Genomic DNA, 25,525 nt, shown 5'->3' with positions numbered 1-25,525 from the left:
CTCTGTGCCTATTCAGAGTTTAATGGGAGTTAGGGTGACCAGATGAGATGAAGAAAATATCGGGACACCAAGGGGGGCAAAAAAAAAAAAAAGCCGAGTGATCCCGGCGGCACAAAATATTGGGACAAAAATTGCATCCCGACCAGAGATCGATCGGGATGCGGGACAAACAGCTCAAAATCGGGACGGTCCCGATTTTATCGGGACGTCTGGTCACCCTAATGGGAGTGGGATTGGGCCCTAAAATAGATAAATGTAATGAAAGATGAGGTGGATGTGGGTGTGAGAATGTGAGATAGCAGAAATGCAGAAATCACCAGAGGAAGGGGTGATGTGGTTGGAAGAGAGTTTGAGCTGTAGCATCCTGAAGAGATTGTAGGGGGAAAGCTGAGAAGATGGAAGCCAAAGAAAAGATTGCAGTGGTGAGGTTAGAAATGACCAAAGCATGAATTAAAATTTTGATAGTGGATCCAGTGGGTTTCAGAGCCGTTATAGGAGAAGTGACAAGATTTGGTGAGGGATCCTTATCTTCAAGGTGTTCTATGATCTGGGCCCAGGATGTTTAAAAGACCACCTAAAGCGCCAGGATGAAGACTGTGGTCAATTACAACGCTCCGCTAGCACAACGAAGCCTTCTCCAGTAAGAGTTGTCTGTGTGGGAGCCAGAGCTTTATTTAGAGGTTCCCCTGAGATGTGGAGTGAACTCCCCCAAGATCTAAGGGCCATCACAAACCTTACCACCTTCCATTTCAAGTGCAAGGCACATTTTTTGACCTTGCCTTCTTTGACATAAATATGTAGCAACATGTATATTTATAACAAAACCAAAATTCTCTAAAATCCTACATGAACAAGACACTCCACTGTACACGCTTTCCCCGGGAGAGGATGAGAAAACAAACAACAAATGACAGATGTGTAGTCATGTTGCTTAATGCACTACTGGAAAGTGGTCAGATACTATGGTAATGAACATGGTTTAAAAACCTACATAAAATAGAATAAAGGGGAGATAATGCAGTTGTCAATGGTTAAATTCACCTCTAATCTCCTCTTGGCAGCTCTTTGATCTGTTTCCTGAAGGGAACTTGCATAACAGTTGACAATACTCTCTTCCCCACTTGGTCCTCTCTCATGTCAGTGAAGAAATAGAGAACATGGGCAGTTTTCCTCTTAATGTCAAATCAAAATGCTACTAGACCATTAGCAACAAACCTACTGGGTGGCAAGACTTGTCTGTGGATGCGTATTAGAAGTGTGCTTGCACTGGGGGACTTCACTCTCCAGGACCAGGACCCCTGTACCTCCCGAGCGTAATAACTATTGGAGTAGAGGGGCTGTTTCTTCCCAGTCCCCCAGATATTTGGGGTGAGGCAGGTATTACTTCCCCTTTCCCCAAGATTTTTTAGGGCTGGCTTAAATACAGTTTTGGAACTAGAAGTAACCTGTTGACTTCAGTCTTTCTCTGCTGCTCAAGATGAACCTGCTGCTTCCTGCTGGGTGCCCCTGCTGGTGAACAGTGGACCTATCTGTGCAAAGGGTGGGGCTTATTCTTGCAAAAGGAAAGAGCACAAGAAAACTAGAACTCAAAACAAGCCAAATTCCAAATAAAATAATATTTGTGTGTATTTTTTCAAAATGGGCAAGGTTGCTAATTAACTCAGGATGACCCTCACTTTTCTAAGTGGTGACGGTTAGTTAAGAGACCAGATGTACATTAAGCTCTTAATGACTTTTAGCTCTTGATCTGCCATTCCATTGTAAGCAGAAAATGCTTTACTATGTGATTTAGTTGGCACATGAGTCACACACCAGCATATTTAGAGAATTTTCTTTCTAGCAAAGTGGATTAAAAGGTGAAGATTACTTCCCTGTTTAAAGCCACTGCATCAAATTAACATTTTTCTCCCTAAGAGATGAAAGATTTCCTTGTCTTCATTACCTGCCTCTTGATTTAATTTTTGTTAAGAAGCCTGCCCTATTTTACTATAAGCATTTTTAAATTATATTTGACATTAAGTGGAAGTTAGCTTGCAAGAGAGTTGGCAAGCAACAATGAATGGTACCTTATGATCTCAACAGAGAATGAAGATGTAAAGAAGAAGTAGTAAAGTAGATGTACAATGCTTACATTATATTGATTTAGTTTGAGGAACTCAGTTCAAACCGCAAAATGCAGTCTGAAACAATCTGTCTAAGCTACATAGAGAATTAGCTAGCGTGCGTACAGGAGTACTGTATGTTGTTATCAGAACAATTTAAAAAAATTGTGAAGACTCCTATAATTTTCTAATTTAGTGGCAAGCTATCACAGATAGGCAGGATCTGTGCTATGCCCCAGCTTTTGCACAGTCTTTTGGAGGAACCCCTTTAGTGTGCCTGACTCCCCAGGGGTCTTACTCTTCTTTCAGGGTAGGCCATACAGCCTCGCCACTTCCTAGGGAGAGCTACTGGGCTCCAGCACCCCTGCTTCACACGCTAAGCTCTACCCAGTGAGTCCAACTGAGAGAGACTCCTGATAGAGACTTGTACACTCTTCAGGGACTAGTGCACCCCAGCCAGTATTGTAATGACATCCAAACAGCATTTTCAAAACAGAGTAGGATTTATTAATGAGGTGGAACACAGCATAGGAAGTCCTTAGGTTAGCATAGAGAAATGAAGGTTAAAGCATAGTCCATTCTGGTCAAGCCATAATTCACCAGACAATCTGTAGTGAACTACATTTTCAGGCTCTGTCTTTCTGACTTCCTCTTTAATCAGTCCCCATGTGCGAGAAAGCTCAAGTTTCTTCCAGTGACCACACTTATGCTCTCCTACCTCACACATCCCAGTCCTTTGTTTTCAAGTTGGGGGTCTCTGCTCAGCTTCCCTCTTGAGAGTGTCAATCCAGGAGTCATTGGAGCTTGCATTGTCTCTTTAGATCCCTTATTGAGATGGGATGGTTTTGGCCAGTTTCTTAATGACTCTATTCATTGCACCCAGACAGGGAGGTAACACACCTATGTCTCTTAGTCCGCCCTGAGATCAAACTTAATCCTTTTCTCCCAACTGGGTAGCAATGTAAAGTATGGGGAAAATTGAGGCAAACAGAGGATTCATAAAAATATTTAAAAATATTCTTACTTTGTTACACAAGTATTGGCCAATTTAACTACTTTATAAATATTACAAAGTAAGCATACTTTGCTCTTGAATAGTACTTCTCATCTTTAAAGTGCATGGCAAACATTAATTGAATCTTCACAACACCATGTGAGACAGTCTGTCTCAGATAAATGCTATTTATTATCTTCATTTTACAAATGGAGAAACTGAGTTTAAAAGTCAGACTTGCCCAGAACTAGAAAAGGAATCAGTTTTAGAGCAATGAGGATGCTATTATTTTTGTGCTCACCCTGCTTAGTCTTGTGCACAACTTCACACCACTCTTGCACTACATGGCAGTCTTACTGTACATCTTCACAATAATATAGAAACACAAAGTCAAGGTTTAAAAAACAGTGCTAAACAAACTCACTTTTAAACAAAATCAAAACAAAACTGATTTTAATAGACTAAAGCTTAAAAGTTATCAAAACAAATGCAAGTGTCTTTCTTTTATACTACATTTTCTATTTCTTATATCAGTGTTTATTTGTAATAAATATTAAAATGGAATTAAGTACAGTACTCCACGCAGAGTTAGTCACAGCTTGTCAATATAGAATTACGTTTTGGTGAATATACCCTTCTCTATGTATATGTGAATCTCTTACTGATGCTAATGAAAGTAATGTGTGCATGCATCTACTTGTTGCAGATAAATATAATGTGCCTGAAAGAAGAAAAATCCCTGTACATTAACAGGAAATAGATCCCATAGGATGTCTCACTTTTGGATCTAAAGCTTTCATGTATTATTTCCATTAAACTTTCTGACAGACGGAAAAAAAGGCTGTGGAAACTACAAGACAGTAAACCTTGCATGAATGATAGCATCTGACAAGCAACCCAGTGCTAATGTTGTATTTATTAATAACAGTGATAATTAATAGCTAACTGGGAGAAGCAAGTTCCTACACTCAACTTGATAGCATTTCTCTGTCTGTCTGTTTCTGTCCGTTGTAGGACACTGATCGCTTCACTTGTATGCTATACATCTTTGCCTCACCTTTTGTCTAGTTTTTGCCTTTTTAGATTCTAAAACGTAAGGGTGGAATTTTCAAAAGCACTTAGAAATGGCGTGGGAGTTTTACTATTCACCTCAATCGGAGTTAGGCCAGCACAGAAAGATTTGCAAATCCCATCCCAAATGTACACATTTGAGTGTCTGGAAGTTAGGCATATAAATTCATTATTCAGGCACCTAAATAAGTGGCCTGATTTTAAAGATTTAGAGTTAATGAGAGCAGTGTATACTCAGCACCTCTGAAAATCAGGCCATTCTTATTTAAATGCTTAAATATGGATTTAGGTGCATAACTTTAAGCACTCAAGTTTTAAAATGTTGACCTGAGATCTTTTATGGCAGGGACCATGTCTCCTTATGTGTTTGTCCAACATGTAACACTATGGTGTCCCAATTCCGATTGGGGTTTTTGAGCACGTTCATTCCCTCTGAAGTATCTGGCACTGGCCACTGTCATAAGACATGACGACCGGCATGGCCCCAGAGGCCACCAGGCCGATCCGCCGGACGATGGGGGTCTGGTGCTGCGGCCCGGTGGTGGCGTTGACTCCTCTGGCAGCAGTAGTTTGTGGAGTGGGCTGGGGGGTGGACCCCGTTCCCTCGGCAGGCGGGGTTCGCGGTGCAGGTTGAGGGGTCGCATTGGCTCTTCCTGCAGTTGGCGCCCGTAGGGTGGCCTGGGGACCGGCGTCGGTTCCGCGGGGGGCAGGATTTCGGGCGGCCACGCGTGGCGGGGCGCTGACCCTTCTTGGGATGGGGTTGCGCTGGTTGGGCGTCGGGAGGGCACTGAGACGCCTCAGCTCAGAGAGCTTACGGGCTACCTGGGTGGATGTGAAAGGTGTCCAGCTGGCAGGGGCTCGGTTAACGTTGCCTGCTGTGGGAGGTGCCGTCTCGATGGTGGGGCCCTGGTCCAACGGCTCGGGGGTTGGAGTGGGTTTTAAGGTGGCGGTTGGCGGGGGTGCCCCGTTTCCACGTGGCGCGGGAGCAGCGGGCCGGGGCACAGGAGGGCGAGAGGCCGGAACCGGAGCTGTCGCTGAACGGGCTCTCTTGCAGCTGGCCTGGTGTGCCTTGCATCTCTTCTGCGTTTCGAAGGGCAGGTTGCAGAGGGCGCAGCTGAAGGTGGTGGATTTGCCATGGCACCTCTTCAAGTGCCTGGTGACTCCTCCGAGGAGGCGGAAACGTCGGGGCGGCGAGCAGATGGGGCAGATGAGCGCATCAGCGGCAACGGGGTAGGTGAGGTAGATGGTGCCATCGTCAGCCCCCTGTGGAGCGGGGGTCTCAGTGGTAGTAGAGGTTTCTCCAGTGAGGGTGTCCCGCTGGGGGTCGGGCGGGGACTGCTGGGGACCAGGGGGTGTGACTGGTGCCCGCCGGGAGACAGGGGAGCCGTCTCGTGGTGGCTGGAGCTGCTGGGGGGCAGGGGGCGTGTCCGGGTACCGCAGGAGAACCGGGGAGGCATCTCGTGGTGGCTGGGGCGTGTGGCAGAGTTCCCTTGACAGCTGGGGGACGTGGGGTGGAGTGTTCAGTAGTTGCGGCTGCTGTGGGGCGGTGCGGGGGTCTTCCGTTGGCTGGAGCAGCAGGAGCGTGGAGGGGATCCCCAGCGGTTGGGGCGGTAGGGGAGTGGTTGGGGGGTCCCCCGGTGGCTGTAGCAGCTGGTGGACAGCGGGGGAGTCGCTCTGCAGCTGGAGTGCCAGGTGATGGGGGGGGCAGGTCTCCCAGGTTCCGCGGCTACCCCCTGATACTTGACTGCAATCTAAATGAACAAATAAAAATAATGTGCACTGGACAAAAATAAAATAAACCTCCCATATGAGAGATTTGCTCAAAATCAAATGATCTACTGTAACTAAAAAGAATAGATTTTAGTATTTTTAGTTAAAACATACACCTCTCAGATCTCATTTGAGCCTCTGTAAGGTGTTGTTATGATAACAGCTCAGTAAAACTAGTAAATTAATAAATAAATGTAATTATAGCATAAAACTGCATAGTGGTAACAATCTCTATGTTCAAGAACCTTTTGATTTTTAAAATAATACAAGAGAAAGAATCATTTTTGGAAGACCATCAAACTACGCCATTTAATAGTATCTTTCAGCTAAGATATTGTTGAGATCATGAATTTCTGTAAGAACAGAGGAAACATGATAATAGATTGTGATATCTATTTTAAATGTTTAGAATAATTTATAACAAAGCATGTAACACAGTAAACGGAGAGTTCTGGTAACATTATGGACCATGAGAGTGGCTTTTCACTAGATTCCCAAAATGGAATTTCCTTGTATTACATCGTGGCAATTTTTGTTTGTTTTCCATAGAATTCCATTCCATTGGGATGTTTTGTTAGAAAAGTCCTGTGATTGCTTTCCATATTGTCAAGAAGTCAGATGAGTAGTGGTATCATGCCTTGTTGAGACTAATATAATTACACAGTGCCACTACAATACACATTACAATATAGCTTCTGCTGCTCAGTAGGAGTGTTCCAAACCTTATATTATAATCTTGCTGATTTATATTTCTTGTTTTAGTCCATTTTAAACTTAAAATGGGATATTTAGTGAAAGAGGTGCTTAATGCTTTCAAAAAGTAATTAGGTTTTCAAAAAGAAATTAGATGCTTTGTGTGTGGGAGTGGCAGGGGGCAGGGTTACAGGTGAGTTAGATTCAGATCTGAAAGTTCTGGGATCCATAGAAACACTTCATATAGATTGGAACAATTTTGGTCTGCTGGGGCTGAGCAATTTGTGAAAACGCATGAGAGCACTCAGCTCCGAAGGAGCTAGCCCATAATCTGTAGAGCCAAACTTGGTCTCAGATGTGAGGCTTTTGTTAAATTTAATGAGCGCTGCCCACATGTGCATCCAAATGCAGAATTTGGCTCATTAATTCAGATCATCACTTCAGTTTCTATTCCTTCTCTTTTTTGTTTATTTATAAATTAACCAAAATGTTAGGAAAGGACAAAAAGAACATGCTTTTAAAGATCTAAATTAATACTTGTTATTTATTTATTTATTTGCTAATCCTGCATGTAATGTTTATATAATTCTTATTATAAATTGTATTGAACCTCGATTTTCTTTCTTTTTATCTACAGTTTGTGGCCCATCCAAACTGTCAGCAACAGCTGTTGACTATCTGGTATGAAAATCTGTCAGGATTACGGGAACAGACCATAGCTATCAAGTGTCTCGTTGTGCTGGTTGTTGCATTGGGCCTTCCACTTCTTGCCATTGGTTACTGGATTGCACCATGTAGCAGGGTACAGATTTTTTATAAATTACATATTAAACACCTTGTACTGGTCCAGATGTTCCTTTTCAGTTACTGTCATCTTCAACGTAATCTTGCACTCCTAGTTTTGTATCACCTGAATTTTAACTGATTATTCAGATTTTTTAGAAATCGCAGCCTTGAACCAAATTCTCTTATTTTAAAGAGGGGATAAGATTGATCAAGTATGAGGAGGAAATGTTATTCTATGTGCAAGTAAATTGTGTTTGAGAACTAAGATATGTAGTAAGCTCTCTCAGACTCCATGATATTTATGTTTGTTTTAATATTTTGGGTTAGATTCTCTCCATGATACCAGCTATGCACTTGAACTTGTACAAGTACTATGTACTTTTTGCTAATGACCACTTCCTACAGTGGCCCAAAAAGCTCTATATCAGTTCCTCTCAGCTGGCATCTCAGGGATCTGATTCTGCTCTCATATAATTCTATAGCAAAACTACCATTGACTTCAATGGTACAGAATTGAGCCCTAAATGAAATACTTGTTTTTGCTAAACTGTTAGGTCAGATTGCTTATAAAGGTGAATTGCAAAGCAAAATTTAAATGAAGCACAGTTTTCTAACCACACTGTGGGGGCATTCAGAAGAGAACAACATTTTTAACAAATCATTTCACATTTATATTTTCCCCGGTGAAATCATCCTGGTGTTTCTAGGTTCACAGATGATGTCACAACACAAATACCAGCAGTCTCACTGAAATCCATTCATTCCATGATATGTGTGATGTCAACCAAATGATGTATTCTGATATATCTTCAGTAAACCAGGAAGAACAAAAGAGGATTTCACAGAGAGAAGGTTTTTTTAAAGTTTATTTAGAACTTACTTCTTTGCGTAATGTCTTCCTGGCCCTTCCCCACAAGCTCGTTCAGATGGGGTATCCAGCACAGAAATCTGTGTTCCATTTGAGTTTATATTTTGCTTTGCAGTTCACCGTTAAGAGGTGATAAGATTCTGCACACCCCATACATTTTTAAAAGGAAACTGATGTTTTCTTTCCCTGGTCATTTATTTATTTGTTTATTTTAAAGATTAATCTTTATGAAATAGCATCATTGTTACTCAGATTATCTTCTGAAATGTCACTTCCCTTGATGAGCTGTTGTAAAGGTAACCCTTATAGCTGCGTGGTAGACTGATGTCATGTAAACTCATGATCAGTTTTTTTTAATGTCTGATATGGAAAAAATGACATTTCTCCAGGAGCTTTAATTCCCACTGACAGAAACACTTGGCCGTTTTTGAATGCTCATGTGAAATCAAAGTATTGGGCGTACAGATCAACTGCTTAATACTGTAATTTAAAAATGCTTTATAAAGGTCAGGTACAAACAGGGGCTATTAAAGTCCTTTGTATAACTAGTGAATGTCAAATTAGTGCATACTTTACTGCTCAGCTCACTGAATCTGACCCCTGACTTCAGGTCCAGGAAAACCATGAGATAGGGAAACTACTTCAGACTCCTCACTCACTAAATTCACTGGCTTTCTTGTGAAAGGATATTGCTGTTAGTACAGAACTTCAGATGAGGTTTTAAAATCTCACATAATATTTTGTCTTATGTCATAATTAATACCATTCTTGGCCCTATGCTATTCAACATTTTTATAAGTGACCCAAAAGAAAACAGAAAATAATCACTGATCAAGTTTACAGATGACACAAAAATTGGGGGAGTGATAAATAATGAAGATAGGTCACTGATATAGAGCGATTTGTATCACTTGGTAAGCTAGGTGTAAGGACACATGCATTTTAATGGGGTTAAATGAAAATATATACATTTGGGAACAAAGACTGTAGGCCATACTTACAGGATGGGGAACTCAATTTTAGGAAGCAATGACTCTGAAAAGGATTTGAGGGTTGTGGTGTATACTCAGATGAACATGAGCTCCCAGTACAACGGTGTGGCCAAAAAAGTTCATGTGATCCTTGGATGCATAAACGGGAATCTCAAGTAGAAGTAGAGAGGTTATTTTTCCTCTGTATTTGACACTGGTGTGATTGCTGCTGTAATACTGTGTCCACAGTTCTGGAATGTTATTGAAAAATTGGAGAGGGTTACAAGAAGAGCCACAAGAGAATCATTAAAGGATTAGAAAACGTGCCTTACAGTGGCAGACTCAAGGATTTCAATCTATTTATTTTAAGAAAAAGAAGGTTGAGGGGGGGACTTGATTACAGTCTATATGAACCTATATGAGGAACAAATATTTGATAATGGATTCTTTAATCTATTAGAGAAAGGTATAACACAATCCAGTGGCTGGAAGTTGAAGACAAATTCAGGCTGGAAATAAGGTGTAAATTTTTAACAGTGAGGGTAATTAACCGTTGGAACAATTTACCAAGGGTCATGGTAGATTCTCTAACACTGCAATTTTTAAATTAAGATTGGATGTTTTTCTAAAAGCTATGCTCTAGGAATTATTTTGGGGAGTTTAGTGGCCTGTGTTATACAAGGGGTTAGAGCACATGATCACAATGGTCCCTATGAATACAACTGATATGTTTGAACTAACTTAGTATTACTCCCTTGCTATATTTGGGGAGCCAGATAATTCCTGCATCTTTGAGAGACTGTGCAGGGGTTGAGGCAAGAAGTTCTGACCACCACTAACCATGCAATATCTCATGAAAGGACGGGGTAACAGTAGTCCTTCCACGCAGGGGTCTTCAGAGACTGCTCCGTGCATATATCCCCAAGGGTGCTATTCACTTCAAAAGGGGTTGGAAGGAAGCTGGGAGAGGAAACTGGTAGAAACTGTATTTCCTAAAATGCAGTCCCTCCTGGATTTCCCAATGGTGTGGGGTGGTTGCATCTCTGCACAGTCTCCACTTTAGGCCAACATCTAAATGACACACTGGTCCATAGTTACCCGAAGTCTTTGGGCCAGAATTTGATTGCTCTTTTGTGGGTGCATTACAGGAGGTTAGGGGGAAAGAATGCCCATCCCCCAAGAACCCTTTCACTGGCACTCATTGAGTGCATAAACTGGGGAGTCACAGCACCAACAGAGGTACAAGAACCCCCCCCCCCCCGAGGTAAGCAGTAGAATCCCTCCAGAAAAGGTGAGCAATGGCCCTGCCCCTTACCACACTGGCTTGTGGCACCGGGCTAGTGCAAATGGGATCACTTGCTCCCTCTTTGTACAGGAGGTAGCAAATGCAGCTCCAGAGTGCTTTCCCTTCAGCTTCCCTGAAGTGTGCTGCTTCCTCTATCTTCTGCAGGAAGACTGCTGCTGGCCACTGCCACTGTTGTAATGCACCTCCACCCACCCCAAATGCAGCAACATTAATAGAGCCACTCTCTAGCCCACAGAGTGCTCTTTTAATCCAGATGAATTCATTTAAACATGTTAATATTTCTGAACTCGTTTTACTTTACTTTGTTGCTGTGTAAATTTTTTCAATTATTTTTTTAAAAAGTCTTGATCTGGGGGATATTTTATGCTCTGAATACATCATCCAGAGAAGAGTCTACTTTTCCTCAGGCATGATATAAATAGTGCTTTGATGTTCTGATTTGCTGAACTCGATACAGCTAATTATCATAGGTAAACTAATAATGCCCTGAAAACTTTGAATATCTTCCCTGTTGGTAGAGAAGATATTTTGTTATCCACTTTTCCCTGGGCCTGATCCACCTCTCCATTGACTTCCATGGGCATTAGATCAGGTCCTCTCTGAAAGTAGTGAATGCTGACATGGTGTGGATGTAATTCCAGAGAGGATACTCTGCAGACATTGTCTTCTATGTGATTATGGAGCATCAAAAATGCTGACTGACAGAACATCATCCTGTATGGGTTGCCTTCTTGAGACTACTGTCAGGAATGATACCATTGCATGACTGTTCAGTGCACTTAAAGGGTATCCCTAAGCAATAGTGGGTACTTTAATTCTAGTCCACCATTATCTGTAAGTGCCTCTTTATGCTTCTGAGCTGTATGATGCAAGGGAAATGATGTATCTTTTTTAAAAATGAGGGACTGGTTTTGTTTTGCCTTCACAGCTTGGAAAAATTCTCCGCAGCCCATTTATGAAATTTGTGGCACATGCAGCATCCTTCATTATTTTCTTGGGCCTACTGGTGTTCAATGCCTCAGACAGATTTGAAGGCATCACAACCCTCCCAAATGTCACTGTTACTGATTACCCTAAACAGATCTTTAGGGTGAAAACTACCCAGTTCACTTGGACAGAGATGCTGATCATGGTGTGGGTGCTTGGTAAGTATAGAATATTACTGCTTCACTCCAATTCCATGACAGATGTATTGTGTAGATAGACATTCTAAAAGAAAAACGCGAGGCCCAAATGCTGACCCCCCCCAATGCAGCCGTGGATATGGCTCCAGTGGTATTCAGGGGCTACAGTGGCTCCCAGAGGAAAACTTCCGGCGCCAACAATTGGCATAAGCAGATCCACACTGCCCTTCATGCAGCCCCGGGTGTACAAAAGTGCCATGGGTAGGAAAAGCATGTTTCTAGTTTCTTCTGCTTTCAGTAAGAGCTGTCTCAGTTAAGTGAACATCATCAACATGTCTTCTTATGTTCAGTGTAATGAACAATTTTATTTAACATTGTAAAATGAGTAATTTTCCACATATTTGCAAGAGTAAAATGGCCAGCTGTGTTCTTCAGAGGAGGAAGATTGTATCACTGTATAATAAATGAAAAATTCAATGACTCACAATGATACTACTACAATGTTCAGAAATCCTGGCATTTGTGGCAGAAACCCAGGTTTGGTGTAATATCATAGATATCATATCAGTAATATCATAGCTTTCAGAATGTAATAGGACTGGTGTAATATCACTGATACAATAGTGTAATAACATAAACTGCAACAGAGAGTCCTGTGGCACCTTTAAGACTAACAGTTGTATTGGAGCATAAGCTTTCGTGGGTGAATACCCACTTTGTCAGACGCATGACGAATGTAGACGCATGCGTCTGATGAAGTGAGTATTCACCCATGAAAGCTTATGCTCCAATACATCTGTTAGTCTTAAAGGTGCCACAGGACTCTCTGTTGCTTTTTACAGATCCAGACTGTAAACCCCTCTGATACGGCTACCCCTCTGATACTTGACAACATAAACTGGTTATTTTAAACAAGATCACAAAGTCTATGCCGTTGTATATGCCAGAAGGTCAGGTGTTTCCATGGCTCGATGTTAATGCATTAGCTAATTAGTGCTTACTTAGCACTGGAGGAAATCACAGCTTCTTTCAGTGTTAAAGAGCTAATGACTCAGTTTTTGTTACTAGACTTTTTTTTCATTGCCTGATCATCTGCCAGCCTGTTTGAGATTTTATGTATGTTATTAAGTGAAATGGGAGAGGAGCACTGGTAGGGTTATCCTTCCACTTTTAAAAGATATCCTTCTGTAACAAAAACATCACATTGAGAGGTCATGATGTTTGCACTGTGAAGTCATTATATTACAATGTAGCAGCCCCAATGTATGATGACTGAGCTTTGGCCCTAAAGACAGCCCCAGGAAAGTTGAAATAGGTAGCAACCCTGTAATACTGAAAATGTGTACTTCAGTGCCTTCCTGGTGAATCCTGATTTTATGGGAGGGAAAGTTAAATGATTCTCAGTTGTGACCAAACTGGCTCTATTTCTTTCTTGTTGCAGGTATGATGTGGTCAGAATGCAAAGAGCTCTGGCTAGAAGGACCCAGGGAATATATTTTGCAGCTGTGGAATGTTCTGGATTTTGGGATGTTGTCCATTTTCATAGCTGCTTTCACAGCCAGGCTCCTAGCATTTCTGCAGGCCACCAAAGCACAGCAATATGTGGACAACTACATTGAGGAGAGTGACCTCTCCGTAGTCACACTTCCACCCGAAATAGAGTATTTTACTTACGGTGAGTTTGAATGTTACTTTCAAGTAGTAAATTAGTGGACACTCATATAAAGGGACAGTGTTAGGACTGTTAGGCATAAATAGAAACCCTTTACAACTATTTGATTTCATAATATTTACCTTAAGGTTTCTGCCCATTTGTTTTTATTTTTTATGCTTTTTAAACAGTATTTGTTGTGACCATCAGTTTAACAAATAACGTATTGGCATACTAATACTAAACAAAATAGGGCCAAATTCAGCTCAGGTTTAACTGGGCATAACCATGAAGTCCATGCAGTTGCTTATGCCAGAGCTAAATTTGACCCCTAGGGCTAGATTCAACAAGAGATTTAGGTGCCTTATTGCCACTTTAGGTACCTAAGTCCAAAATTTAGATCCTCAAAACACTCTGCTCAGCTGCCAGCTAACCCTGTAGGTGCCTATATTTCTGTTGGTGGACATGCAAAAAACTCCCTCACCTATCTCTTCTGTGGAGCCTAATCTGGTAGGCATGCTTAGAGGCTGCCTTCTGGATTGGGCCCCACACAAAACACAGCTGAGGATATAGTGCCATCCTCCTTATAGCCAGTGGTTGGAGCACTCACGTGGGATGTCAGGCACAAATTAAAACCCCAAGTCTGCCTGATACAGAGCAGGGATTTGAACCCAGGTCTCCCAGCTGAGTGTTGGGGCATAGGGTATTTTTTAGAGTGGGTTTCTCTCAGTCTCTCCTGTCAAAGCTGTTCCACTTTCTATAAAATACTTAAATATTCACTGGAGCCGGGTCTAGAACTGGGTCTTCTAGGTGAGTGCGTTAACCACTGGGCTAGAGAGTCATTCTCATCCTCTTTCTGGTCCAATGAATGCTTAAGCATTTTATAAGGGAGGAACAGCTTCAACAGGTGAAATTGAGAACCCCCTCTCAAAAAATATCCTATATCTAGGTTTGGCAAATTTTGATTTTTATAATTTTGATGGATAATATTGCTGTGTATTTTTAAGAATTTTTTTAGACTTTGATCTATTAAAATTTTCACAGCTGCATGAAATTATGAGGGGATCAGACAAATGTTTAATGACAGTAGATGTTGCAATTCAAAGCGTTAAAGCTTTATAAACCATTAAAAAACAAATTGTCAACATCAGATGTCAAAATATACAACATAAATATCTTTAAATCAACATATCATATCTGTTTTTACTGCTCATTCACTTGTCCATTTGTAACAAGCCTAATTCACAAGTCTAAATTATTGGATTTTGACTCTAAGTTCTCAAGCAGCATTTTTCTTACTTGCCTGTTTGTTCATTTTAATTATTATCGATGGAAATATTTTTTGTCTGTTTGCATGTGTATGATGACCAGTGTTTACCAATAACAATCTAATCCTAGAGCCGTCCCTTAGGTAGGGCTAATTGAGGTGACAGCTCTGGGCCCTGCCTTTTGGGGAGGCCCCATGGGTCGGTGCGATTGGCCAGCGTGGTTGGTCCCGGAAGACATCGGCGTGGGAACTAGGGGTGCGGAGGGTACTGCAGCACCCTTGGGCTCCTGGGTGCCGCCCCACACGCCCGGGGTCCTGGCTGCTGCCCCACGCCCACAGTCTTAGCGGAGACAGCGCCCGGCTCAGCTGCCCATGTTTCGCTGTAATGAGCCCCGGACGGAGGCCTGAGCTACCATGGCACTATGGCCAACAATAGTCCCGCAGTTGGTGCCAGCAACTGCCAGCAGCAGCAGGCTGCCCAGCACCAGGCTGGATCCAGCCCAGCCGCCAATGCAGAGCGGGGCCCCCAAGCCGGCGGTGGCTAATTTGTCCCAGGCCATGCACGCCCCCTAGGGACAGTCCTGTCTAATCCTTCAAGGCTACCTTAGCCCAGTAGCTAGGGCCCTCACCTGGGAGACTTGGGTTCAAGTCCTTGCTCTGAATCAGGAACAGTGGGGATTTGAACTGGGCTGATGGGTATAAGGGGGAGACTCCTCTCTCTTGTTTTTTTGGTGAGAAAATTGTAACAAAAACCTAAATAGCCTGTTGCACTCAATAAACTAAATTTGTTCCTCAGCCAACACTCCTGGCTTTCCATAAAAAAACCAAACCACCCTCCTGCCGCTTTCATACACTGCTACTGATTCAATCCTGCATATGATAACGCCTAATAAATTATTAGCCTTTCCATTGCCTTAATTAAAAAACAAAACAACCAACCAAAAAACACCCCACAACCTTTGGTGATATTGACCTGATATTAACACATGTTACTGAAAAAAAGCTAATATTGTATTTATTTCCACATAATTCACTGTTAATTTTTCTCTAAAAAGTTTTTGTATTAAATATTTATTTTACTGTCCTTATTTATGATGTCATTATTACTCTTTTATGGATATTTTATGATTTTTAACCTACAAAATAACTTTTTTATAGAACATATGTGTGGTTATATCTTATTAAAGCAGCGGTCTTTAGTCATTGATACAATTTAAATACAAAATAATTATTGTTGTTAAACAAAAATGGACTGGGACATAGCGTCCAGACTCAGGAAAGACTGAATAATGATTAGTGGTCCTATTTAGCTGTTATAGATACCTAAACAAATTAAATAAAGAGAAATAAAGATTAGGTACATATAAGAATACTACTATGTTTTAATTTTATTTTGGAAAATTTTATCATGCACAGAAACATGCAAATATTAGTAGTGATTTTAATTATTATAGAATCTATAATTGTTATATGTAATAATATAAAAAAATCATACTATGGTAGGGTTTATCCTCATATTAATTTTCATGCTTAACTACCAATAGAGAGGTAAATACACACACTATTAGAAGAGATCCTCATGTCTCTTTACATTATAACTTCCACTGAAAAAGTATACATTTCAAATTCTTCATTTATAACTTAAAAACTAATTGTAATACAACATCAGCTATTAGACTCCACAAATGTTTGTCCTTACTAGATACAGATATGTGCATGACAATTCCCCATCTATAGCTATATTTTTCTAAACATGGTGATAAGTAAGAAACTCAATTATTTACCCTTTTATTTCATGTGTTCCAGCCAGAGACAAATGGCTCCCATCTGATCCACAGATAATATCTGAAGGTCTCTATGCAATAGCTGTTGTGCTTAGCTTCTCTCGGATTGCATATATCCTGCCTGCAAATGAGAGCTTTGGGCCCTTGCAGATTTCCCTTGGAAGGACTGTAAAGGACATTTTTAAGTTTATGGTCCTTTTTATTATGGTATTTTTTGCATTTATGATTGGGATGTTCATACTCTACTCCTACTACCTTGGAGCTAAAGTAAACTCTGCTTTTACAACGTAAGTATGAAGTTGTGCTTAAGCAAAAGGAAATACAAAATTTTAGTCATTACCCGCTAGAGGCCTGAGGCTTGAAATGTTATATCGGCATAGCTATATGTGAAAAAAAACACCCCATGACCAACACAGTTATGGCAACGAAACCCCTGGTGTAGATGCAGCTATGTCGACCGAAGAGTGCTTTCATCGATGTAGCTAATGTCATTTGGGGAGGTGGCATTTTTACACTGACAGAGAAACTCATTCTGTTGGTATAGGCTGTGTCTGCTCTAAGGACTATACTGGTGGGACTGTGCTGGCAGAGCTATGCTGGCATAGCTGTGCTGATATCATCTCTGTTGTGTAGACATAGCCTGAGTTTGTGAGATGTTGAGTGCCCTCTGCTCCCAGTATAGTCAAATCAAGATGGGAAGAAATCAAACGTTCTGTGAAAAAATATTTTTTGTATTTGTTGTTTTGATTAAACATCTACACTAAAATCCCTTACAAAACTTTAAAATCTAAATCACAGACAGAAATTTGAGGTTATTTACTAAATTTGTCATAAGAACTGTGTATTTATTATATAATTAGTAACATTCCTCTCGATTCTTTCATACAGAGTTGAAGAAAGTTTCAAGACCTTGTTTTGGTCAATATTTGGTTTATCTGAAGTGACTTCAGTTGTCCTCAAATATGATCATAAATTCATAGAGAATATTGGCTATGTTTTGTATGGCATATACAATGTAACAATGGTTGTAGTTCTGCTCAACATGCTGATTGCTATGATCAACAGCTCGTACCAAGAAATTGAGGTAAGGTCTCTCTCTCTAAGGTATCTCTCCCTTTTGTTATGTTTTAAAAGGACACTAGAATCCTTTTAATGGGCACATTCTGATGGAAATAAGTATCAGTAAAGGGACTACCCCAGTTAAAGAAGCTCACAAGAAAACACTGTGCTAGGAGATAATGGCTTATTTCATAACAACTTTAGAGAGAAAAAAGCTACAAAATATTACAAAGTCGAAGTTAGAGTGAGAACAAGTCATTTACACCTTATTTAAACAGTACTTTGAACCATCAGTGAAAAACATGGTTTAATCTCTCCCCCCCCCCCCCCCCCAGTCTGGGTTTGGTTACTAGCATTGAAAGGCCAAAACTTTTTTTGGTAGAACCATGTTTAAGGGCCTGTCTAGACAGTAAAGTTATGCTTTACCATGTCACCATGTAGTTTAATCTGTGAATAGTATCAAATTGTGTTATAAACATATTTCTACACAATGATATAGCCCAGTAAAAACCCAGAGTCCAAAGAAGAATTCAAACAAAATCAAATTTCAACTCTTTTCTGGATGGAAGCAGTATCAGTGACAATGCAAGTGTGAATGCAATTCCAATCAGAATCCCCCTCTTCCTTCTTTCTATGGTTGGCAGCTGAGTCCTGTAGCTTAATGATCCCCTACTACATTTGTTCTACAGCCATTTAATACCTGCCAATCTGGTCCTCTGCCTGCAGACATGTTAGAAAAACTGGGTTGAGGATTTGGCTCTACCTGGCAAACAAGCCAAGCTGTTTGGGACCTCCCAGGATCTGGACAGATAGTATAGTTCATTACCTTTATACAGACATGAGAGTATGGTAAGCACTGTACAAACAGTAAAGGTCTGTCCCAAAAAAAGTACAACTTAAACAAACTTTCAAATGAAGGATGGGATACAATAGACAGCAGAGCTATTGAGCAGACAATTTTAGCACATGGCTAGTTGATCCCCTAATTCTTACTTTTTAAACGTTTCATAACACCTTTTCCTGAACACAGTACATTTGACTGGATGGACAGGCCTTCGGTGCTGGTTAGATGGATTTTACTGTATTCCATAAAGATAATTGGCTCGCTAGTGCATTTTCCCCAAACCTTTTAACTAAACATAGATGTGTTAGATACTTCAGCTTCATTAATACATACATTTTCTTAGGTTTACGCACTATGCTAATGCATGACATAAGCAAAGATTTTCGTGTAAGAGTGTTCTGATGACTAAATCACATTTAACAGCTATTTCAAGCTTAATTATTCAGTCTGAAGTGTAAGCACCGTTTTTCTGCTTTCAGTACAATATTTAAAACTTGATTCTAATCTTAGCTACACATTGCCATGTGCCCTGAAAATTTAGTGGCTGCACTCACACACACCTGCAGAGTGGCAGATTTTTAATACCTACAGTTTATCTTAAATTAGAATGAGTTCTCAAAATTATGAATAGCTATTTCATCTCAGCCAGGTGCTTTATTTGGGGTTCATTGGGACTGCAAATATACCTCTACCCTGATATATAACGCTGTCCTCGGGAGCCAAAAAATCTTACCATGTTATAGGTGAAACCGCGTTATATCGAACTTGCTTTGATCCACCGGAGTGCTGCTTTACCGCGTTATATCCGAATTCATGTTACATCGGGTCACGTTATATCGGGGTAGAGGTGTAACTTCATTTCAGAATTTAATTAATTAAATTAATTAATTAATTTTAAATTAATTAAAGGTGCTTACCGTTCAAATACTGTGCAAGAAAAGGAAGGAAAGAAAGACACACCCAAACTGCTGAAGATTACTGGTTTTAAAAGTCAAAACCAGATTGCTTACAAAGACAAAAGTATATTTAAGATGCCAATCAATCTGTGGCAGTACAAAAACAGTTTTAGCAAAATTTCATCTTGCTTTTGTGATATCAGAAAGTACGTAAAAATTATGTGCAAATAGTTTTTTTGGGAAATTCTAAGATGATTTACTCTGTACAAAATATGATGGAAACATCCAAACTTTAGGGTCTATTCTTTGCTCCCTACTCACATATTTATGGTCCAGATCATGAGAGGTTTTAGTATCTGCTGGCTCTTGACCTATATTAAATGGAATTGATGATTTCAGTCAACCCTTTCTAGACAAGAGCCCAAATTATGCAAACCACTATCATGACTGGCAATGATACTCTGGCTGGCAATCTCAGCAGACAGGCCCAAATGTATTGCCATGGGGAATGAACTATGCCATCACACCTAGTTTAGAGGTCCCTGCAGTTCACCTTGGCAGGATATAATGGGAAAACTTTACCTATTCTGTGGATAAATGCAGGGCTGCAGTATCCAGGGCTATAATTTTGGCATTTTTTGATGAGTAATAAATTGACTTAAAATTTTAAAATAAAAGGAGAAAAATCAAAACATGTTTTGCACATGCATTTCTGATACTTTATATTCCTTAGGATTAAATTTAATCTGGAAACAAATAAACTAACTTTTCATCTTTGGAGAATGTGTTCAAATTTCAGTTAGTTGAGGCTCGCAAAACTGCCATGAGATTTTACCAGTCTGGGCACAAAATCTGTTTGCTTATTCCTTCCCATGGATGCCAATTAAAAAAAATGATACTGGGTTAACCATCAAAAGAAGATCAAAATTAATGTTCATCGGCAGGGCTGTGTGGAAAGGCTTGCATGTTAACTGCTCACACTATGCCTACCCAAAAGGCAACACTATTATTTCCTCACTTGCATGGCACCACATTTCAGCATTAAATTTAAGGAAGAAAATACTTGCTTTTATTAAATAACTTTCTCTTTTAATAGCAGGACCTTAATATTTCAGTTTTCACTCATTGCAGATATGACACTTTTTAAAACTATTTGCATGCTTCAACTAAATATGACCATAAAAAGCCCACGTAAATAGACACAGCAGGAATTAAGTTAAAACAGACTTGATAACGCAGCTGCATTTCAGTTGGGAATCATTGACACTAACAAGTTCATCACATTTCTGTATAAAACAAAAAGAGAAGCTATTTAAGGTAAACTACTTTTGAAAGAGTCTTGAATTGTATGAAACCTAAAGTTAAGTAAAACAAAGTAGACATCTTTTTGTTTCCAACGCAGGATGACAGTGATGTGGAGTGGAAGTTTGCTCGCTCTAAGCTCTGGTTATCTTACTTTGATGATGGAAAAACATTACCTCCACCATTCAGTCTTGTACCAAGCCCCAAGTCTTTTTTCTATTTCATCATGAGGATCATCAGCTTTTCTAAGTGCAGGAGGAGAAGACTGCAGAAAGATACTGAAATAGGGATGAGTAACTCCAAATCTAGGGTAGGTCTTAAAATGTTTTCATTGCACTGGATAAATGTGTTTGCCTCCTAGCTCTTTTCTTTCCTTTAAATCTTAGGGGATAGTTTGTACTTGTGAAGGATAGTACCATAATTAATCAAGCATTTTATTTTTAAAGTGCTGTAACCAGATACCTTTTAAGCACAGCACAAAAGCAAAGTAAAATGATACAGTTTTGCAAGGCAGCAAGGTCCCTTTACCAAATATAACTGAAAGCATAAATAACCCAACAAAAACATCATTCCTCGCCAACTACCAAACAACAAAAATAAAATCCCGCAAGAAATGCCCTAAATAGTAAACAAAGAAGTCTTCAGCCTTATCCAGAAAGATGCCACTGGTGGACTTTCATGTATTTTAAGGGTAAAAGACTGGAAGATCTGGAAAGCTAACTTTTCCTTTCATCACCAGAATAGGTGAAGGGGCAAGTTTAGCCAGCTATATAGTATACCATTTCCCAAACTTCTTTACTACCAAAAGCTATGTTCCTGACAGGGATGAGGGACAATTGTGCCTTTGTGGTATAATAATATCTAGCGCTTCCCTAACATCTTCACTCAGAGCATCTGAAATGTTCTTTACAAATAGCAATAAATTCAGTCTTGCAACACTCCTGTGAGGTAGATAACTATTGTTCCCATTTTGCAGATGGGTACAAGGGACACAGAGAGGTTAAAAGTGACCTTCAAAGGATTTTTTTATAAATTAGGATCATAGCCTTTTTTGATGGTTTACCAGGTATACAGAATGATTGAAAGAATATTTTTTAAAGTCATATATTTTGGTTGCTTTTTACTTTATAAAATATGGGAAATGTCAAGTTTGGTCTTTGCAGGTTTTGATGAAGGGCTTCCTGAAACTTCTGTTTGTTGTGACCTGTCAGGAGTGTTGAATCTTTAACAAAGATATCTCTCTACCTTCATATTATTTGGGCACTGGAGTTAAATATGTGTGTAAATAAATAAATAAATAAAACCCCACACATATCCCCAAAAGTAGTTTGAAACAGTTTAGCTAAAAAACCTTTCCCCTCCTAATTACTGGGTTGTCACTCTGTGGTCTCTTGTAATGTCCTCATTTCACTAGTACTCCAGTCTTCAGAAAGTCTTTCAAGATAGGTAAAACCTGAACTTATAATGTAAAAAAAAAAAAAATTAATCAGAATTGTTTCTTTTATGATAAAAACACTCAGGCTTTCTTTATACATCACAGAGAAACAAAATAGAGTGTGTGTGTGTGTATCTATCTGTATCTATATTTTTAATGGTCACTTTTAAATGACTTTAAATGGTCACACAGGAAGTTCATGGCAGAGCCAGTAATAGATCCCAAGAGTCTGATTCTCCTCTCATCTCCACAAGTTTTTCACTGCTGTAACTCCTAATTCCCACTGCTATAAATGAGGCCTCAGATCTTCTAATCCCCAACCTTATGGTTTAGCCACAAGACCATCTTTCCACAACCCTTTTTCCCTTCTCTTTCTACTCCAGAGCTATAAAACTCTAAGTATTTGGACTCTGATAGCTATTACAAGAGTTTATTGCTGCACTAATAACTTGATGGTGAACTGTTTTCCAAATACATTATTATTATTCCTCAAGGCCATGGTTCAGCAAAACACATATGCCCATGCTTTGACTTTAATGAGACTTGGGCACATTCTTGAAGTATATGCTTAAGTGATTTGCTGAATAGGGATGGCCTTAAGCAGATACTTGAAATTAAACTCATGCTTAGGTGCTTTGCTGAGTTTGGGCCCAAATTATTTTCAATGTTTTCTGAAAACAATATTCTGAAATGATGCGCTACTGCCATATTATTCTGTTATGTCATATGGAAAAAAGATGAAGCTGGATTATAGTAGCTGTGAATTCCATAGAATATGTTCTAATTTAGCTTTATTGTTTCCTAGTTAAACCTCGTCACTCAATCTAACTCAAGGGTTTTCGAATCGCACAGTTTTAACAGCATTCTCAATCAGCCAACACGCTATCAGGTAAGGAATTCAGTGGGCTCTAGTTTAGAGCACTGTGATAATGTGAGGATACTAACAGAATTCTGTGCTTCAAATACACTGAGTCTTCCCAAGATGAAAAAGAATTATCTCGGCAATCAGAGAAGCATATTGTTGCTGCTGCTGCTGTGTGCGCACAGTACTTGTAGCTTGTTTTTCAAGCCCCATCATTTGAAACATTTAAAACTAGTTCTCCAATAGGCCTTTCCTTGATCTGACCATTTTGACAGCCTGTGCAGCAAGTGACAGAAGCAAATTTCTGGGGAAAGATCCAGAGAGCACTGGGTTGATATTATCTTCTCTTCCTTTCTTTAGAGGTTCTTTCTGATTACATGTGCTCTGTGATGCTTGAATGTCCTGGAGATGGAGGGTGAAGTTTAGACTTGAAATTAGACGAAGGTTTCTAACCATCAGAGGAGTGAAGTTCTGGAACAGCCTTCCAAGGGGAGTAGTGGGGGCAAAAGACATATCTGGCTTCAAGACTAAACTTGATAAGTTTATGGAGGGGATGGTATAATTGGATAGCCTAATTTTGGCAATTAATTCGTCTTTGCCCAATGGCTTGTGATGGGATGTTAGATGGAGTGGGATCTGAGTTACTACAGATTTCTTTCCTGGGTGTCTGTCTGGTGAGTCTTGCCCACATGCTAAGGGTTTAGCTGATCGCCATATTGGGTCGGGAAGGAATTTTCCTCCAGGGCAGATTGGCAGAAGCCCTGGGGGTTTTTCGCCTTCCTCTGCAGTTTGGGGCATGGGTCACTTGCTGGAAGATTCTCTGTACCTTGAAGTCTTTAAACCATGATTTGAGGACTTCAATGGCTCAGGCACAGGTTTGATACAGGAATAGGTAGGTGAGATTCTGTGGCCTGCATTGTGCAGGTCAGACTAGATGATCATAATGGTCCCTTCTGACCTTAAAGTCTATGATTCTATGATTCTATGAGAGAAGTGGGGGGACAGGGTGGCTCCTTCTGCTAGGATGTGGAACCTGTCAAAGACCATTTCATACAGCTCAGAAAGGGAAGAATATTTGCTCTGGCCCCTACTGGTGAATCTTTTGCACACTAAGCAGATCCTGTGAGGGCCGGCTGCAGGTTTTTTGCCGCCCCAAGCAAAACAAAATAAAATGCTGGAGTGTCGCCGCCGAAGCAAAAAAAAACAAAAAACCCCCAAGTGCCACCCCTTGAAAAGTGTCACCCCAAGCACATGATTGGAACGCTGGTGCCTAGAGCCGGCCCTGGATCCTGTGAAAGGGGCTTTAGGAATCTGTAGGGGTTAGGTTAGGCTATATATCAGTAAATAAACTTGCATAGCCACAGATATGAGTAGGGCAACAACAGGAGTGCACAAAAGGAGCCCTTGCAGTAGGGGTGTCCAAAATATGGCCCAACGGCCAGATCCTGCCTGCTTAAAACATTTATGCCAAAGGACATACTTAGACTATGCAGAGTTTATTGTGAAAAAAGGTGAGTTTCTAGTCCTCATGGTTGCAAAGATGACCTTTCAAATATGAATCAAGTATAACTGAGACAGTGCTGTCTTCCTGAGGCTGCCAACAGCTTTACATAATAACGTAGAGGTGTAAACTCCCTTGTCCCAGTGTCAGCTTTGAAGCCCAATGATGATATGTCAATGTTAACATTAACGATTTCATTGCTGATCATTTTGGTTTATAGAATGGAGAAGGGAGTGGCAGTGAATCCCATAGGAAAGCAGGAAATGAGTTTTTCTTCAGGGAAGGAAGTGCATGGAGGACAGGAAACTCACAAAGACAGAGAGGGAGAGAAAATGAGAACAGAGAATAAGAAAGGAAGAGAAACAAAGGGTAGAAAAGCAGAGTGGAGCACATTTCCTCACTGAGTGATACTGACAGACAGCAAGGTGCTGAAAAAATAAATAATAACTAAAAGTTATTTATTATTTGGTGGGCTGGCAGGATTGTGAGGTGCTCAAGGAGCCGTGGAAACATTTAAAAAATGTCTAACCAAAATGTCATTTTGACTTTCTAAATGAAATTTGGGATTTCCTGTTCTGCAGGAAATTTTGGAACTTTGTCTTTTGTTCTGTTTTAGAACAAAAACTTGCTTTAAATTTCAGAATTTATCACCGATTTGGAATTCCAGTTTCCAGCCAGCTTTAGTTCCCACACTGTGGTCCATAAATCCCTGGTGGTTTGTGGAAGCATTTGCTAGCTAGTCACATTGTGCTGACATTTTTTTTCTTGTTTCCAGCTGCCAAACTGAAATAAAAGCAGCTAAAAATTCATTAAATACCTTCTGTAATATTACTTAACCCTGTAAGCAATTGCTGTAGTTGTCACAGGCATATTATGCAATCATGAAGGGGAGAGGAGATGGCTAATGCCATGTGTGTGTGAGAAGTGGTAGTCCACTTGATCTGAATGGGCAGGAGGGTGACCCCAAGACAATCTTCCTGTTAAATTGTGACTCGCATGATGAAAACGTCTGAGAACCCCTGCCATAGATAATGATAAAGTGAATTCAGCTGCAAAAAAAATTACTGTGAAGGGGCAGAATTAAACCCCTACAATTGAGAGGTAATGCTGAAAACTTAGGGGATATTGCAACCCTAACCTTTTCCCATGGACAATCATATATGAGTTAAAGGGATGGAGTGGTAAACAGGATGATCAGTCCTAATTCTGAATGATCTGACTTCAGTGTATTTAAACGTT

At 40.2% G+C, this 25,525-nt stretch overlaps 1 protein-coding gene across 1 annotated transcript in view; it reads left to right on the top strand.

Moving 5' to 3' along the window:
• TRPC3 (transient receptor potential cation channel subfamily C member 3) overlaps nt 1-25,525 on the top strand; it is a 64,965-nt gene that overhangs the window by 32,529 nt on the left and 6,911 nt on the right. The window contains exons 4-10 of the mRNA XM_034772683.1: nt 7,268-7,432; nt 11,490-11,706; nt 13,127-13,360; nt 16,410-16,674; nt 17,276-17,471; nt 20,589-20,798; nt 22,729-22,812. Of these exons, the coding sequence (XP_034628574.1) occupies nt 7,268-7,432; nt 11,490-11,706; nt 13,127-13,360; nt 16,410-16,674; nt 17,276-17,471; nt 20,589-20,798; nt 22,729-22,812 (1,371 nt within the window). The remainder of the gene's footprint in view (nt 1-7,267; nt 7,433-11,489; nt 11,707-13,126; nt 13,361-16,409; nt 16,675-17,275; nt 17,472-20,588; nt 20,799-22,728; nt 22,813-25,525) is intronic.

This window comes from Trachemys scripta, chromosome 5 (assembly GCF_013100865.1).
Source record: "Trachemys scripta elegans isolate TJP31775 chromosome 5, CAS_Tse_1.0, whole genome shotgun sequence".
Taxonomy (NCBI): domain Eukaryota; kingdom Metazoa; phylum Chordata; order Testudines; family Emydidae; genus Trachemys; species Trachemys scripta.
This window is presented reverse-complemented; position numbering and strand designations above follow the sequence as displayed.